General features: G+C 41.7%; 1 protein-coding gene across 4 annotated transcripts in view; it reads left to right on the plus strand.

Moving 5' to 3' along the window:
* CPXM2 (carboxypeptidase X, M14 family member 2) overlaps nt 1–16,827 on the plus strand; it is a 106,365-nt gene that overhangs the window by 52,359 nt on the left and 37,179 nt on the right. For all 4 annotated transcript variants that reach the window (XM_048858723.2, XM_075131033.1, XM_075131034.1 and 1 more), the window contains 2 exons: nt 11,973–12,057; nt 12,717–12,867. In XM_048858723.2, the coding sequence (XP_048714680.1) occupies nt 11,973–12,057; nt 12,717–12,867 (236 nt within the window). The remainder of the gene's footprint in view (nt 1–11,972; nt 12,058–12,716; nt 12,868–16,827) is intronic.

Raw genomic sequence — 16,827 nt, forward strand, 5'->3', positions numbered from 1 at the left:
CTAGCTGACAGTGGTCAGAGAAAAAGCAATTGTCAGTCCCAAGATGAGTGTTCTTGAACATTTAAGCTAGCATGCAGCATGTAGGTGGGGAGCATAGTTTGACATGGACAGAACTTTCTTTAGGCAGTGAGGCTGATAAGAGGTACTAGAACAGCAACAGGTAAAACACTTGCACAGGGTAGAGTTCTGTCAATGCTGACATATAGCCACAATAGAGAAGAGTAAGATGATGACCTCTGACTGAAATTTGTTTCAATTTTTTAATTAAAAGATGACATGGAAACATTTTGAAACAAGTATACATAAAACATCTACAAATACCACGAGGAAGGTCATTCCACTTCCTGGCCTGAGATCAGATAGCAATATGTAACCCTTCTGCCCATCAGAGTTGGCAGCACCAAGGGCCGGGTTCAGTATCTAGGGGTTCCGTTTCAATAACACAATGTGAAACCAGCTCGAGCCCCCACCCAGTGACCTGGGACAATTACATACCACCCCCCAGGCCACCTCTAAGAGGCAATACTTCTCCTCTCGCAAGCACAGAGTCTGAATATAGCAAAAGCCTTTTAATAAAGGAGGGAAACAATGTGGCATTATGTTGGGAAAACATCAAACAGGATCCATACCACAAACCATGAGCAAAAGACCCACCCCCAAGTAAGTTTGGCAGTGTCCTTTTCCCCTCCGGGTCTTAAGTCCAGCAATCCAACAGTCACCCCACCCACGGTTTCTGTCCTTGGTCAGTGCAGCCCCCAGAGTTCAGAAGTTCATCTGCAGAGTTTACCTCCCAGTCTGGGTGGAAGTGGGGGGAAGGTATGGAGGACATCTTACATGCTCTGCTGGTTGGGTTGACTTCTGATTACCAGGCCTCTCCATGGGGTTCTGCTGCAGTCTTCACCGCCAGCTGCGCCTCTCCACTATCCATGCTGCTAGCCATCCTGCTAGCCCTCCCCCTCTTAACACAGCTCTCAGTAAGTTCAGCTCTTTAGTGATTTCAGCTGTTAGTAAGGGGGAGGGGTCCTCAGTGCTAGCACACTCAGAACCACTAGCCCAAAGTAGGTCTAATGCTTAGACCTAGGAATCAGTGATTTCAGCTGTGCAGCACCTAACAAGATTCCTAACTGAGTCAAAATTAGCTCGGTTATTACACAGTGGAGGGGGGGGGTCAAAGTGGTGTTTTGGAACCAGACTACCAGGTACACATGCCTGTCCCCAGCTTCTCTCAATTTGCTGGGCTTTGGAATCCATGTCCCTTGCCTAGTGAGTGCTACTTAGTTGAGGGTGAGTCCCTTCATCATAAAATACCAAGTACAGTTCTACTGTCCTTGATTCACTTAACCAGGATAACAACACTTTATTACTCCTGCCCCAATAACAAAGAGACTGGGGATCCCACAGCAGCCAAAGTGACCATTTGGGCAAGCAGTCCATCATTCTAGGCAGGGTGGGTGTGCCCATGCAAATGAGATCAGTCCCTGAAGTCCTTTTCCACAGCTCACCACCAAATGTCAGGGTGGAGCTCATTCTGACTCTGCTTACATTACCATATCTGAGATAGAAGCCAAACTCGAACAGCTTAATGGGACTAAATCAGGCGACCCAGATAATCTTCATCCAAGAATATTAAAGGAATTGGCACATGAAATTGCAAGCCCATTAGCAAGAATTTTTAATGAATCTGTAAACTCAGGGGTTGTACCATATGACTGGAGAATTGCTAACATAGTTCCTGTTTTTAAGAAGGGTAAATAAAGCGATCGAGGTAACTACAGGCCTGTTAGTTTGACATCTGTAGTATGCAAGGTCTTGGAAAAAGTTTGAAGGAGAAAGTAGTTAAGGACATTGAGGTAAATGGGACAAAATACAACATGGCTTTACAAAAGGTAGATTGTGCCAAACCAACCTGATCTCCTTCTTTGAGAAAGTAACAGATTTTTTAGACAAAGGAAACACAGTGGATCTAATTTACCTAGATTTCAGTAAGGCGTTTGATACGGTGCCACATGGGGAATTATTAGTTAAATTGGAAAAGATGGGGATCAATATGAAAATTGAAAGGTGGATAAGGAATTGGTTAAAAGGGAGACTACAGCGGGTCCTACTGAAAGGTGAACTGTCAGGCTGGAGGGAGGTTACCCGTGGAGTTCCTCAGGGATCGGTTTTGGGACCAGTCTTATTTAATCTTTTTATTACTGACCTTGGCACAAAAAGTGGGAGTGTGCTAATAAAGTTTGCGGATGATACAAAGCTGGGAGGTATTGCCAATTTAGAGAGAGACCGGGATATCATACAGGAGGATCTGGATGACCTTGTAAACTGGAGTAATAGTAATAGGATGAAATTTAATAGTGAGAAGTGTAAGGTCATGCATTTAGGGATTAATAACAAGAATTTTAGTTATAAGCTGGGGACGCATCAATTAGAAGTAACGGAAGAGGAGAAGGACCTTGGAGCATTGGTTGACCAGAGGATGACTATGAGCTGCCAATGTGATATGGCCGTGAAAAAAGCTAATGTGGTCTTGGGATGCATCAGGTGAGGTATTTCCAGTAGAGATAAGGAGGTTTTAGTCCCGTTATACAAGGCACTGGTGAGACCTCACCTGGATCACTGTGTACAGTTCTGGTCTCCCATGTTTAAGAAGGATGAATTCAAATTGGAACAGATACAGAGAGGGGCTACTAGGATGATCCGAGGAATGGAAAACCTGTCTTATGAAAGGAGACTCAAGGAGCTTGGCTTGTTTAGCCTAACTAAAAGAAGGTTGAGGGGAGATATGATTGCTCTCTATAAATATATCAGAGGGATAAATACTAGAGAGGGAGAGGAATTATTTAAGCTCAGTACCAATGTGGATACAAGAACAAATGGATATAAACTGGCCATCGGGAAGTTTAGACTTGAAATTAGACGAAGGTTTCTAACCATCAGAGGAGTGAAGTTCTGGAACAGCCTTCCAAGGGAAGCAGTGGGGGCAAAAGACCTATCTGGCTTCAAGATTAGACTCGATAAGTTTGTGGAGGAGATGGTATGATGGGATAACATGATTTTGGCAATTAATTGATCTTTAACTATTCATGGTAAATAGGCCCAATGGCCTGTGATGGGATGCTAGATGGGGTGGGATCTGAGTTACTACAGAGAATTCTTTCCTGGGTATTTGGCTGGTGAATCTTGCCCATATGCTCAGGGTTCAGCTGATCGCCATATTTGGGGTCGGGAAGGAATTTTCCTCCAGGGCAGATTGGAAGAGGCTCTGAGGATTTTTTGCCTTCCTCTGTAGCATGGGGCACGGGTCACTTGCTGGAGGATTCTCTGCACCTTGAAGTCTTTAAACCATGATTTGCGGACTTCAATAGCTCAGCCATAGTTGAGAGGTTTATCGCAGGAGTGGGTGGGTGAAATTCTGTGGCCTGCGTTGTGCAGGAGGTCGGACTAGATGATCATGATGGTCCCTTCTGACCTTAATATCTATAAATCTACATCTATGCTGCTCTTACTATATATAACATTGATCATCAAGGCTTGATTTAAAAATGTGCACTCTACTCTCCATCAGTAGTTCTGACTTGCTGGAGCAAAAAGGATATTATGACATGTGATACCTGATGAACGAGACAGACACTTGTTACTGATACTTATATTCACAGACCAGACCAAAGTTTTCAAAGGCCAGCCTACACTTTGCATGTGCCAAATAGCTCGATCAAACTTGCACCTGCATCTTCTTGCTGCTAACACCTGCATGCATGTTAACGCCTGCACATGCACTTCAAATAACCGAACACCTGTGCACACAAATGTTTTCATTTGCATCCCTCCTCAATGGGTTTTTCAGGGGCATTTTCTAAAAATTGCCCCTCACCCTTCCACCCCAGGTCTGAGACCATTTGAAGTTCTGTATTTCATGTGGATACATGAGGAAGCCAAGAAAATTTACTCAACTGAGCACTTAGCAACCATACAAAATGCTAGACATAGGCAAGAGACACAATTAAGAGTAGCAAATGTCACCAAAAAAACCAACAACAAAGTTTAAAGTGAAGGTGAACCAAACTTTTGTATTTATTGTCCAGGAAGATTCACCAGGGGCAATGTGGTGAGGGACGTATTTCAGAACAAAGCAATTTCCAGGTGAACTTTTTTTGTGCAGATCAAGCTGTAAATGATAAATATTCTCAATTAGATTGTAAACTCTTAGAGCCAGTCACTGTCTCTTTGTTATAAACTTGTGCAGCACCTAGCAAAATGGGACACAAGGAAACTGCAGCTGATACCCAGCAAGCAAGGGCTACACATGCTGACTCAGCAGGATCAGCTCACTGGCAGAAGACTGCTGATTGGATACCTCTTAGTATAAAGCTTCCCGTTGCTGCCACAACCTTTGTCTGAGCAACTAGTTGCCAAGCCCGATGCTGACCAACCCCCAGAGACAAAGTCTCTGCTTCCTTGCCTGGTTCCCACTTCATACCTGTTACCACATTCTGCTCCCTTGCCCTAACTCTAGTTATTGACCTTCATCCTGCAGCATTTAAAGACAGAAACCAGGAGTCTGATTCAGCTCTTAGTGATCACTAGAGCTGAAATCAATGATAAGCTGGTCTGCGGGTTGAGCCTTACACCTGGTTAAGTGTTGCATGACTCTTACTCTAACTCCACTTTAACCCTTGGCATGGCTTCTAAATCTGACTCTGGCTGCCACCCTTGGTGTGACTCTTAACTGTAATCCCAGCTCTACTTTAGGCTATGACCGCTAGATCAGTGCTGTTTCTAGGCATTACTCATAATTAATTACAGCACTAACAAAGTGTCAGATATATTTGGGCATCAGAGAATTTGGGCAACTGGGTAAACACAGAAATAATGAAATTAAATCCCACTTAAGCCCTAAGTATGAAATTTTCAAAAGAATTCAGCACCCAGCACCAGATTTTCAGAAGAGCTCAGTACATTGGTGGAGATTAGGTTCTTTTTAAAACCTGGCCTTACGTGTCACCGTGACAGCTACTAGGTCCTGAGTTCTTTTGCAAATCTGATTCTTATTCGGATCCTACATGGGTACTGAGCTCTTTTAAAAATCTGGCCTCAATAGGGGGCAATGATCACTTGAAAATCTGGCCCTAAGCTCTTCTGAAAATCTAACTCTGTGAGTGCACAGGCTCTATGAAAAGTTGAATTTCACCCAAACTCAGTATAAAGCTTTTGGTCACAAAAGCTCAATTATTATTTTTTATTATTATTTTAAAAGTTAAACATTTTAAAATTTCAGTTATTAAAAAAATACCCCATTGCTTGATAAACTGCATGATTTAAACTCAATATATTTATTTTAATTAATTTTGCTTATGTATTGGCCCACATGTGGTTAGCCTAAGAGCTTTTGAATGTTGCCTATAGGGAGAAGCAGTTGGATAGTGGGCGTTTTAATATTAACACTTTTTATATTTAATTGCTTCTGACTACAAATTCCATTCTGACGCAGAAGTTCACTTAAATTCCAACATGCTGTTTTTGTCATCCATATCTATCTATCTATCTCTCTATATGTTCAGTGGTGTTGTAGCAGTGTTGGTCTCAGATTATTAGAGATATAAGGTAGGTGAGGTAATATCTTTTACTGGATCAACTTATGTTGGTGAGAGAGACAAGCTTCGAGCTTACACAGAGCTCCTCTTCAGGCCCGAGGAAGACCCACCGTGTCTCTCTCTCGATAAAATGGCATTAATAAGAAGGTGTTGGAAAATTTCAGCCTGGCCTAAAAATCTGTTTTGTCTTGCCACGTTTTTTTTTTGTTTCAGAGATCTTTGATTGAAAATGCATGCTGTAACAGAGGATGCAAACCTGTTCTTTTCCCATTTTTATTTTCCATTCATTTTTGGTGTTTGTAAAGCAGTTAGATTGGATTATGATGACAGCAAAAGAATAATCTGATCAGCTGGAGCCAATGTAGACAGCATTAAGTCTCCCTTTGTACTGTAGTATAATCTCCAACATCACCGCTATTTCAGTCCTGAGCCACTGCCAGTAATACTGAATTGTGTTAAACTGTGTGGTAGCTCAGTGAGGTGGACAAGCATCCACTAGGGATTGGGATGAGACCACGAGACTTTTTATTGTTGCTTAGTTAGCTCTTCATCGTTATAGAGATTTACATTACATTTTTATGCGCTTAAGCCCATGTTTAAATAAAAACCCCAAACAATTACAATTCTGGATCTATGTACTGGCGAGAAAGCAGGCAGATGACAATTTGCTTTCTGTCTCTGTGCCATTTCTGCACCTGGCATTGACTGTATTGGTGTAAACCAGGGTTGAAATGAGCTCTCTCCTGCCATCTGTTGATGAACTTGGGAGAAAGACTCCAGGAGTAGACCATATTTGCATAGACATACCTACTGGGCTTAGGAGATCAGCAGACAGACCTGCTTTACCAGAATGATCACATATAGCTGTTTTAAAATTCACTTAAGTCTTAGATGCAGGGGTAATATTATCCTTAGTGTATGACTATGTACAGCTGAACTGTACTAAGTAGGAACTTAATTGAGAGGAGATCACCCTAACTCGAAGCTCACTCAGTCAGCATGGAGTATTGATGCCAAAGCTCAGTGTAAGGGGATAGGGACAGGGGTTGGTTGGGCACTCTGTTTGTGGAGTCCTACATACCATTTGACCAGCATTTAAAGACAGAAACCAGGAGTCTGATCAGCTCTTAGTGATCACTCGAGCTGAAATCAATGATAAGCTGGTCTGGGGGTTGAGCCTTACACCTGGTGTGGGGATGATGTTGCGGGGAAAGGCAACACAGAGGATGCAGCAAATGGAGCAGCAGTGAGCTTCCCTGTTACCCACTGAGCTGGGCTAAGAGGTGGAACCTCAGAACATGGCATCTTAGCTAGGGGTGGCAACTGCAATGCTGGCAAGCAGCGACAGGTGGCAGCATCGTTCCACCACCCGTTCATGCCCAGGGGCGGGAGGGGGACCCACCTGAATGCACCCCTAGACACAGACAACAAACTGCAAGTGGGGCGGGACTTGAACTGGTTCTGTTGTGTAATGCTGAGAGGAACTCCTCGATATTGAACCTGGCCTTTGTTGCTGACAGCACCACCTGGTGTTACATTAGTTATGTTGGGTTGTGCTATGTCTATCAGAGAGAAGGGACGATGAAAAGGACGAGTAAGGAAGTAAGGGCCAGAAGATGAGAGAAAGGAAAGAAGGGGTGCGAGGCTGGGAAATTAGCGAGAGGAAGGAAAGGGAATGGAATTTATAATGTATTAGAAATAGGCACATTATAATGGAGTGGGGCATAGAGGGAGAGGATACCTTATTGTTCTTGTGGCATCAAAGTACTTTAAGATGTAGTCAGTAGGTTTATGGTGTGAATGATAGAATGTTTCCTATTTAAAGAAAGGAAGATGAGTCCAGTGGTCAGAGTGCTAGCCAGCACTATGGGAAACTTGGGTTTTGCTACCTGACTTGCCCCTGTGTGACCCAGGGCAAGTCAATTAGCCTCTCTGCCTCAATTTCCCATTGTAAAATGGGGATAATAGCACTTTCCTATGTCACAGAGAAGTTGGGAGGTGTTTAGATACAAGAGTAATGGGAGCACCAAAGTACCATAGATGGATAAATTGCATACCATATAGAAACATTAAATAACAACAACAATAAAGAGATCCACCATGCCCAGTACATTTCAATTGTGTTTTGATTTTTGTGTCTGGCTTCTGTGAGATAATAAAATCTTCACAACAAAGGCAGAACATTTTTGTCTTTTGTAGATACATTGTTATTACGGAGACAGAACAGTCTGGCAGAAACGACTTAAAAGAAGAAATGTTTTTCGTAGGAAACGTGAATCAAGCTGAATTCTAATAGACCCATCTTTCTTGTCATCTGTAGGTCTTTTTCCTTCATGCCTTTTGGTTTGTGGGAGGGTCATGCAAGCTGCATTTAAATCTATATCTATACTAGAGTATCGTGGACTAGACACAACAAAACAACATCTACGCCCTTTAATGGCAGACTGTCTACCAACAAGGTTTATACTGTCTGTCCTGTGCACAAAAAATAGCTTGATAGGGAATTCAGTATTTTCATGATGCTGTTATAGGGAATTTCCATGTATTTGGTTTTCATGTATTCACAAGGCAGATAGGTACTCTGATTTAGTATACTACAGGACTATTGTAGATCCAGATATTTGTAGAATTAATTCAACACAGCTTCTCAGCATGTTCTCTGTAAAAGAGCTATAGATGCCAAAAATACTGAAAAGTATTCCTATATTCCCTTTAATGGGAAAGTTCTGTTGTTAAATATTTATACATCTTTATAAAGAGCCTTGAGAAGTTTTGATATGAAGTGCTATTGAAATTGTTATTGTCTTCAAATCTCAATGCTAATGTCTAGTCTAGTGCATGCACTAAATCCTGAAGTAGTCGGTTCAGCAAGGTGAAACAGAGATGTTGCCCAGTGTTTCCTCTACAAAGAGACTCCAGCTGGTTGTGGCAGGATTTCTCAGAGAAAGTAGAGAACAATGCACTATGCATCTGCTCCTGCATTATTTAATTCAAAGGGAGTTTTGCAAACAGTGTCAATGGGAGCCAGATCAATCCACATTGTGGGGGAGAGGGGGTCACTTTCTTGCTCTGAGCAAGAGGAAAGATGTGCTTATTTGTTGCAGTTTATCAGATATCTCCTAACCCACAGACCACAGCTAAATGAGGGCCAGATGTGTGGGTTGCCACATTAGCCTGGCTTATCTTCTACCACCAATCCAGTGCAATGCTTTCAAGCTGCACATGTATCTGGGGGTAAGATCTAGCCACATTTGTATTTTAATTGACAGGCTTCATCTGAGAAGCATGTTACCTGTTATCACTCCCAAGAAGTTACAGGTTCAAGTCTGATCAGTGCCCATTTTCCTTTTGTAGAAATGTGGACACTTACAAGTGTGTGAAGTGAGAAAAATCAAAATGGAGATGGTAACATAAAAAACACTTCCTAAGTCAAGAATATAATTTTAGCCTCCACATGCTTTCTTGTGTCAGCAAAATGAGCTAGTTCCTTTAAAAGAAAATGTTAAGGACCAGAACATTTGCCACGATATCAAAAAAAGAGATGTTTAATACTGTCATAGGCTGGTGGTTTTTACATTCTACATCTGTGCTGCAGTATTATTATAACATTCTCAGTTATATGGAATTTCAGCGGTGATCTGGAATCTGGACATGAAGAAACTCAATGTTTGATTTATTTTTCCAATACATTTAAAATCAGTTTCTTAAGGAAACCAAGGAATAAGGACGGGATTGTGTAAATAAAATGAGAATGAAAAATAAAAATCAAATAAAAATATTCTGTGGTAGATTGCAGTAGGTGGCAGGAAAGGGAATGATGCCTTTGGATTTGCAATAAAACCTTGAAAATAAATCCTGACCTTTTGGTTATGGATCCTGTCCTTGACAAGTGGCCATGGAGAATAGCAAAAAATAAAAATAAATACCTGTGTGTGTGTGTGTGTGTACACATGTGCACATGTGTGTGTGTGAACACATTTCAAAGTATGGACTTTGCTCTTGAGCTTTTTTCACTTTTTGACAGTGAAATTTATTTTTCTTGTGTTTTGACAGGGGTTGTCTCCTAAATTCCTCATTTCCATCTCCGCTCGATGTAAATCTGCCTCTGTAAATCTGTAGAATTTATGATCACAGTGGCTTTCCTAGGGCAACCACCACATTATTTCACAAGATCAGGGAAGGAAAGATGCTCCTATAAGTGAACTGAATGTATACAGAGCTCTGAAGTTGCCAGTTATATTGTTTTGTAACATTTTACAGCCAGAAAGACTTGAGATGCCAGCATGGCACTTCTCAGAACTTATAACCTAGTAAATCCCCTGTCTCTAGAGATCCTATATTGAGATACAGAAAATTAATACAGTGTTCTGGGTAGGGCACCTAGATTTTAACAATTATTTAAAAAATACTGTGGTAGCATGTGTATTGTGGGTGCTTTTTCAGCTTTTAAGTACAAAGGCAAAAAGTCCAGTCTCTGATAATATTCAAGATTTTGCCGTTTAAACTCGTAGAAATGGTAAAGTTCAGATTTTTTAAAAGGCTGAATATTAATTCAAAATGCAAATCAATTAACTGGTCTGGAAAATGCTCATGGGAAACAGATTTACAAAGGTGTTTAAAGATGCACATAGGTACCTAATTTACAGAGATCTTTTAAAAAGTCCTGCTGAGAGCCTAATTCTTATTGATTTTCAATGGAAGCCAGGCACCTAACCTGCCTAAGCTCTTTTGAAAATCCCTCTAGGTACCTATATGCATCTGTAGGTGCGTAAGTATTTTTGTAAGTCTGGCCCTAAGTACTTAGTACCATCTACAATCTTATTTACTTTAATGAGAATACTCCTGCTAGTAAGATAACTCAGTAGCGGGTAAAGGCCCCACAAGTCATTATATTTTTGCTAGCAAGGGTTGGTTAAATCATTATTTGGGAGGTCACCTCATGATGGAAGAGGGAGGAAAACATCAGTCTCCAGTCTTGCAGAAGTTTGGTGAACATGGGATGAGATTGTTCAGAAGGCTAGAAATGTGGTGAAGCTCCCTCATGCTACCCTGCCTCCCTTACTGCCCACCAACAAACCATAGTACTTCCTAGAATTAGCTAGGGGCTAAATTATGACTTTAGCCCCAGGTAAAGGAGCTGCATGAGCTACATCATCCCAGACATAACCCCAGCCAGGCACTGTGACTCAGACATACGTCTCTGGGAGACGATTCCTTCCCTGATCCACATTGGCTCTTGAACCCAGGAAGGAGGCGCTGGGAAGGAAATAAGTGGCTGCTGCCCTTCAAAGGGTGTAGCTTGCTTCCTTCCTTCCTGACTGGCCCCTCTGGCCCATGAGTAGGGGGGTTGGAGCCAATACTTCACCCTTTCCCTACCCCCCTCTACTATCTCCACTCCACTCACAGTAGGGAGTACCAGAGAATAGGGGCTGTGCTTCATATCATATTGACCGCAGGATCTGGATAGGTCTGATTCACTTGAGTATAGAGGCGGTGGCTTCTTACTCCTCTGTAAACCCCTGATTAGCTGAGTAAGACAAGGGCCATAAGGTAAGAATGGGAGGTCCTGGCCTGTGGCTGGCTTTTAGAAGTAGAGAGAGTCTGGCTGCAGGTGATGAGGAGGGGAGGGCTCCTTAAAAGTTCAAGTCTATGGAGTTTGGACCATATTATTTCTGTTTTTTATTCATATTGCAGTAGTGCCCAAAATCCCCACTTGGCTAGGTCCCCATCCTGCTGTAAGATACTTTTTTGTGAACTGGAGAGTTTGGTTCCTTTCCATCTGCTATGAACCCAACTTCAGGGTTCAGTTCAAATGCCCCTTCTTAAAACACCAAACTTTTCAGGATTCATGCACCTCTAATTTTTGCACCTAGAAATGGAAACAGCCTATAATTAGAAGTAGGATGAGCCACTGAATGGAAATGCTGTTGCTTAAAATTCAGGGGATTTTACTCCTAGAGTCTTTATATACTTTTTCATCCTCACTGACAGTAATGATAGGAATTATAAATGTTTTGTGGCTGGGGTGGGCAACATTCATGGATAATGCAAATTCTCTGGAGTTGATGCATATGGTTTGGATTAACCATCAAATGTGCTAGAATGTGTTTAGACATTGGGGGAAGGAGAAGGCTGATCCTCTTCCTGGAAACCCAGAACATTATCTTGGTTGTGCTGTTCATTTCCATCTTCTTAGGTTTTTAAATCGTCTGCCAAAACCAGCTCTGCATTTCAGTTCACCAGCCAAATGCTGACATTACTTTGCCAATTGGGATTTCCATAATTAGCAGGTTTATGGAGTGTTGCTATATTAAACACACTTGCATCAATTTACAAAAAAAAATATACCACAACAAACAACAAAACCCTTTGCCTTCTGTCTAGGAGTGACTGGGTGACATCTTATAAAGTAATGGTGAGCAATGACAGTCACGCATGGATCACTGTCAAAAATGGATCTGGAGATATGGTGAGTACCACAGAACAGGAGAGCCACAAGGAATAGTGGGAAAGCATTACTTGGGGAAAAAAAGAATCATATTGACTTTTGATATGCCACGTAGTAATATATCTTCTTGAGAGGCTCTGTGAGGCTGAAAGGGGAATGATGTATGTATCCCCCTAGTCCTTCTCATTGTCTGAGTGCTCCTGCCCCAGCTCTGCCATCCCTGACCCACTCTGCACTGTAGATCAGCAGGGTATCAGATCTGCAGGGTACCATCTATTATTTTGAAGAACTGGCCCCCTCCCACTCTTTGCACACAGGACGGGATAGATCAGATACAGTGTCCGCTCCATGGGCCAGATCCTTAGCTGGTGTAAATCCATTGATGTAAGTTGAACTACACTGATTTACAGCAGATGAGGATGCCTGCAGAGTGCACATTATTTGAGAGAGGCTGTGGAGAAGATGGGGCTGTGACACTCCCCTTTTCCTCTGGCCCACTAATAATTGAGCTGAGAGCGTATTCTCCCTGAAAAGCGATTATCTCTGGGTTCCCCTCACCTACCTATCAGGGCACAATCTCATTCCACCTTTAAGTTGGATCTAGTTCCAGATGTTTTACCAAAGTTTTGGAGAGTCATGTGAACTGAACTTGACGTTTTTGTATGTTTGAATCTGAATAGATTTTTGAAGGAAACAGCGAGAAAGAGATCCCGGTACTCAATGAACTGCCAGTACCAATTGTTGCACGTTATATCCGTATAAACCCTCGGTCATGGTACGAAGAAGGGAGCATCTGTATGAGACTGGAAATCTTAGGCTGCCCCCTGCCAGGTAAGCACAGTTCTCCATTACAATTGGCAGGATTGTCCACAAACTTTGCCAAGACCACATTACTCAGCTCGGAAGGAGTCCTAAAGCCTATCCTGGCATTAATAGCTTTCTCTTGAATGGGCAATCAAAGTTGTGTAAAAGGTAACAGAAATACATTTTACCCAGCTACAGTGATAGTGTCAGTGTAATTCTATTCAATTGCAACAAAAAAATATTTATAACGGACTGTGACAAAGTTCCTCCTCTGCCTTGATGGGTCCTGTGCTTATTGGCGGAGTTGCTCGCCTCAGAGGTTCATGGCAGCCCTCAGTTTGGCCACTTTCATGGCTCAAATCTGCCGTTCACTCAGTTAGCCTCATCACTGGGCAGCATGGGGAAAAGGAAGAAGAACAATCCCCGCAGTCTCTGCTGATCCACCTAGTGGATCAGGCAACAGGCCAGAGACCTTCCCCTCTGGTGGAACCCACAATCCAGGTCAACTCCTCCAGTATCAAGTAGGGAGTTGCGGGGGATAGGGGGAACCCGGGCCCGCCCTCTACTCCAGGTTCCAGCCAAGGGCCCTGTGGATTGCAGCTGTCTACAGTGGCTCCTGTAACAGCTGCGTTACAGCTACAACTCCCTGGGCTACTTCCCCATGGCCTCCTCCCAACACCTTCTTTATTCTCACCACAGGACCTTCCTCCTGATGTCTGATAATGCTTGTACTTCTCAGTCTTCCAGTAGTATGCCTTCTCACTCTCAGCTTCTTGCGCCTCTTGCTCCCAGTTCCTCGCACATACCTCACAAACTAAGGTGAGCTCCTTTTAAAACCCAGGTGCCCTGATTAGCCTGCCTGTCTTAATTGATTCTAGCAGCTTCTTGATTGGCTGCAGGTGTTCTAATCAGCCTGTCTGCCTTAATTGTTTCCAGAAAGTTCCTGATTGTTCTGCAACCTTCCCTGTTATCTTATCCAGGGAAAAGGGAACTACTTAATCTGGGGCTAATATATCTGCCTTCTATCACTCTCCTGTAGCCATCTGGCCTGATCTTGTCACATGGACATTATTAATAAACCAAAATTACACATCTGATCTAATGAGGGATTTCTCTTATGTTCAAGCTGAGGTGCAGATTCATAAACCTTATTGAGTGCACATGTACCAGTGTTAATAGAATGATGCATTGAAAGGCTTACTTGTGAATTGCCTAGAGTCACAGATTTTAAGGCCAGAATGGACCACTGTGATCATCTAGTCTGACTTCCTGCATAAGATAGACTGAAGGACTTCCCTGAATAAATTCCTGCGTCAGGTCTGATAGCTATGCTTGGACTAGAGCATATCTTTTAGGGGGGAAAACCCAACCTGGATTTAAAATTTACCAACTCTTGGTAAATTTTAAATGTTGGCAAATGATTTCATTTTCCTTTAAGATTGTGGAAGTCACACATCCCGAAAGCCAACAAAAGATCTTTTAAATGTTAGATATTTCATTAATCATACTCATGCAAAAAATATCTAGTGCCTCACTAGGTACCACATACAAGGTGGAAACTAAGTCAAAGCCATTCCAGAAAAAGAATGTTCAAAATTTCACAATGCCTCAAGCTTACATCTCAGTTATGGGTTATCATAACGTAGCCTAGTATCAGGCTTATATACAGATACTTGTATGTGGGTGTATATATATATGTAGATCTGTTTGTTCCAGTCTTTTCTACAGGTTTCAACTCCTCATTTTAAATCTTTCATCTGCTTTTTTCTTTGAACTTAAATTCTGGTATTTTGGGGATAGTTCTTCCTTTTTTTTTATGGGGGGGGGGGCTATGAATAGTATTTTCAGAAATACTAGAAACATAAAGAGAACTGCCTTTCCAGAGCTTATCAATACTACTTTAACTGCTCCTGTTCTGAGACTTGCTGTCTCCACTTCCACTGTTGATGTAGGGTCATCCCACTGATCGAAAGTACAGCAGAAAGAACCCGGTGACTAGCAGAGAGTAATGAGCACCTCAGATTTCCATTTGAAGTATATTCCATGTGGCTTTGGTTAGCGTGTCTATAGGCACATTCTTTACAATACTGGATGTCAGACAGAAGTAAATGAGAAGCTCTTATTATTACCATGGAACCAGAAGCAACTGCACAGGAGGGACAAGCATAGTGTTGACCATGGGATAATGAGGAGGACACTGACACCATGCTGGAGAGCAACATGTGCTACAGGAAAGGTGGAAAGTTCTTACCACCGTTTATTTTGAATTCTGTAAAACTGCATTTGCTTTATTCAAGCCAAAGAAGAAAAGAGGCAAAATGTGGTTCTTTGGAAAGTAAATGTTTTTAGTAATATAATAACTATGTTATAAATACTGGAAAAACTACAATTGACAGGTCAAATTCTGCTCTCCCATCATGAGATAGTTCACAGTAACTCATTTGACTTCAGTGGGTTACAATAATTGATAATGATGTAACTGAGATCAGAATATGACCCATTGTAACCACAAGCTCACCTTCACTTGGGTTGAAGTGACCAAGTTCTGATTTCCTTTTCACCTTGGATTAGAATGGAAGCAGTTTCAGGTCCTTACTTATATCCATGTTTCTGCATGTTAGTTGTTCATGGGAGCCATTCTATGTAGTGGCTGTTTTTGTCTGTCTTTGGCATTAAGGCAGGCAGTATCATAGCCGGTGAAAAATACACATTAAATATCGAGGGTTGTTTATTTTTTGAATGTTTGAAAAGGCTTAGGATTTTGATGGGGATTTATACAGTAGGCAATTGGACTGGGTGGAACAACATCTGAACATCTGAACATTTTCAGAAACCCATGTGAATGCCATAACCACTAGGCTAAAGATTACAAGAGGTGTAACTCTGAACTGGTTTCACTGGAAGCAGCGGTAGGCCTCGGTGCATTTGAAAATCCTACCTTTAAATCCTTACCTAAGCACCTAATTATGTTTCCTGATTTCTAGAAGTGTTGAATATCCTCATGCCTCCCATTATATTCCATAAAAAAAGTTTATTCGTGCTTACGGCAATTGGGGGTTGAAATCAAGAAACTTATTTAGGTGCCTAAGGCCAAGAACTTGAATAATAAGAGCTTGAATTTTTCCTTTTAAGTACTTCTTTGAGTTCCTAATAAGTAACCTGATTTTCAAATGTGATGAGCACTAATTTACAGAGGAAGGATAATCACTGGAAGAAAGATTTTTACCTCTCGGGCTGTGGGGCCAATTTAGACAAAATAAGAACCAACACATATCTTCATTCAAAGCTCAAACCAAACATTCAGGAGATGCTAAAAAGTTTAGCTACCTTGAAAATATGTTTACCATTTTATGCATTTCCTGGAAATAGCCAGGACTGGAAACTACAGTATATAGCACTGGAAAACTCATGAGAAAATCTTTCCTTATAAGATCTGTAGTCTGATTTAAGACCAAAGTGGGGAATGATTATCTGAACTGAATCTTTTAAGATTGCTCTCATATTTATCATAAAAATATTCATGTAATACTCATAATATGCATTTTTGTGTATTGTGTATTTTTGTGTAGGATACTTTTGATCAGCCCCTCTTGCTAGAGGGAGGATTAAACTATCCATTATCCCTACTGAAAACTCTACAAACATATTACACACCCATGGAGGTGCTGGCTCAGCAGACATATCAAGTGATTTCCTGTTTTACTGAGGACAAGGCATGTTTATGTGTAGATGGAAAGATGCAAAAAGTCTTTCCTGCAGCAGGAGGATGGTACAACAGTCACTAGCAGAAGAGAAAGGTGATGAAGGCGGCACTGGTTATTTAATTTCCTCCCTGGTTTCCAAAAATGTTGCTACTTAGACAGATACAGACTGACGCATACAATCTTTTTGCAGTTGCCTCAGAGGGATAGATGTGCTTTTCCTTCCAGTCTTTTCTCAAAGGTAACATAAAGCAAAAAGGTTTCAGAGTGATAGTCGTGTTAGTCT

Source organism: Caretta caretta, chromosome 7 (assembly GCF_965140235.1).
Source record: "Caretta caretta isolate rCarCar2 chromosome 7, rCarCar1.hap1, whole genome shotgun sequence".
Taxonomy (NCBI): Eukaryota; Metazoa; Chordata; order Testudines; family Cheloniidae; genus Caretta; species Caretta caretta.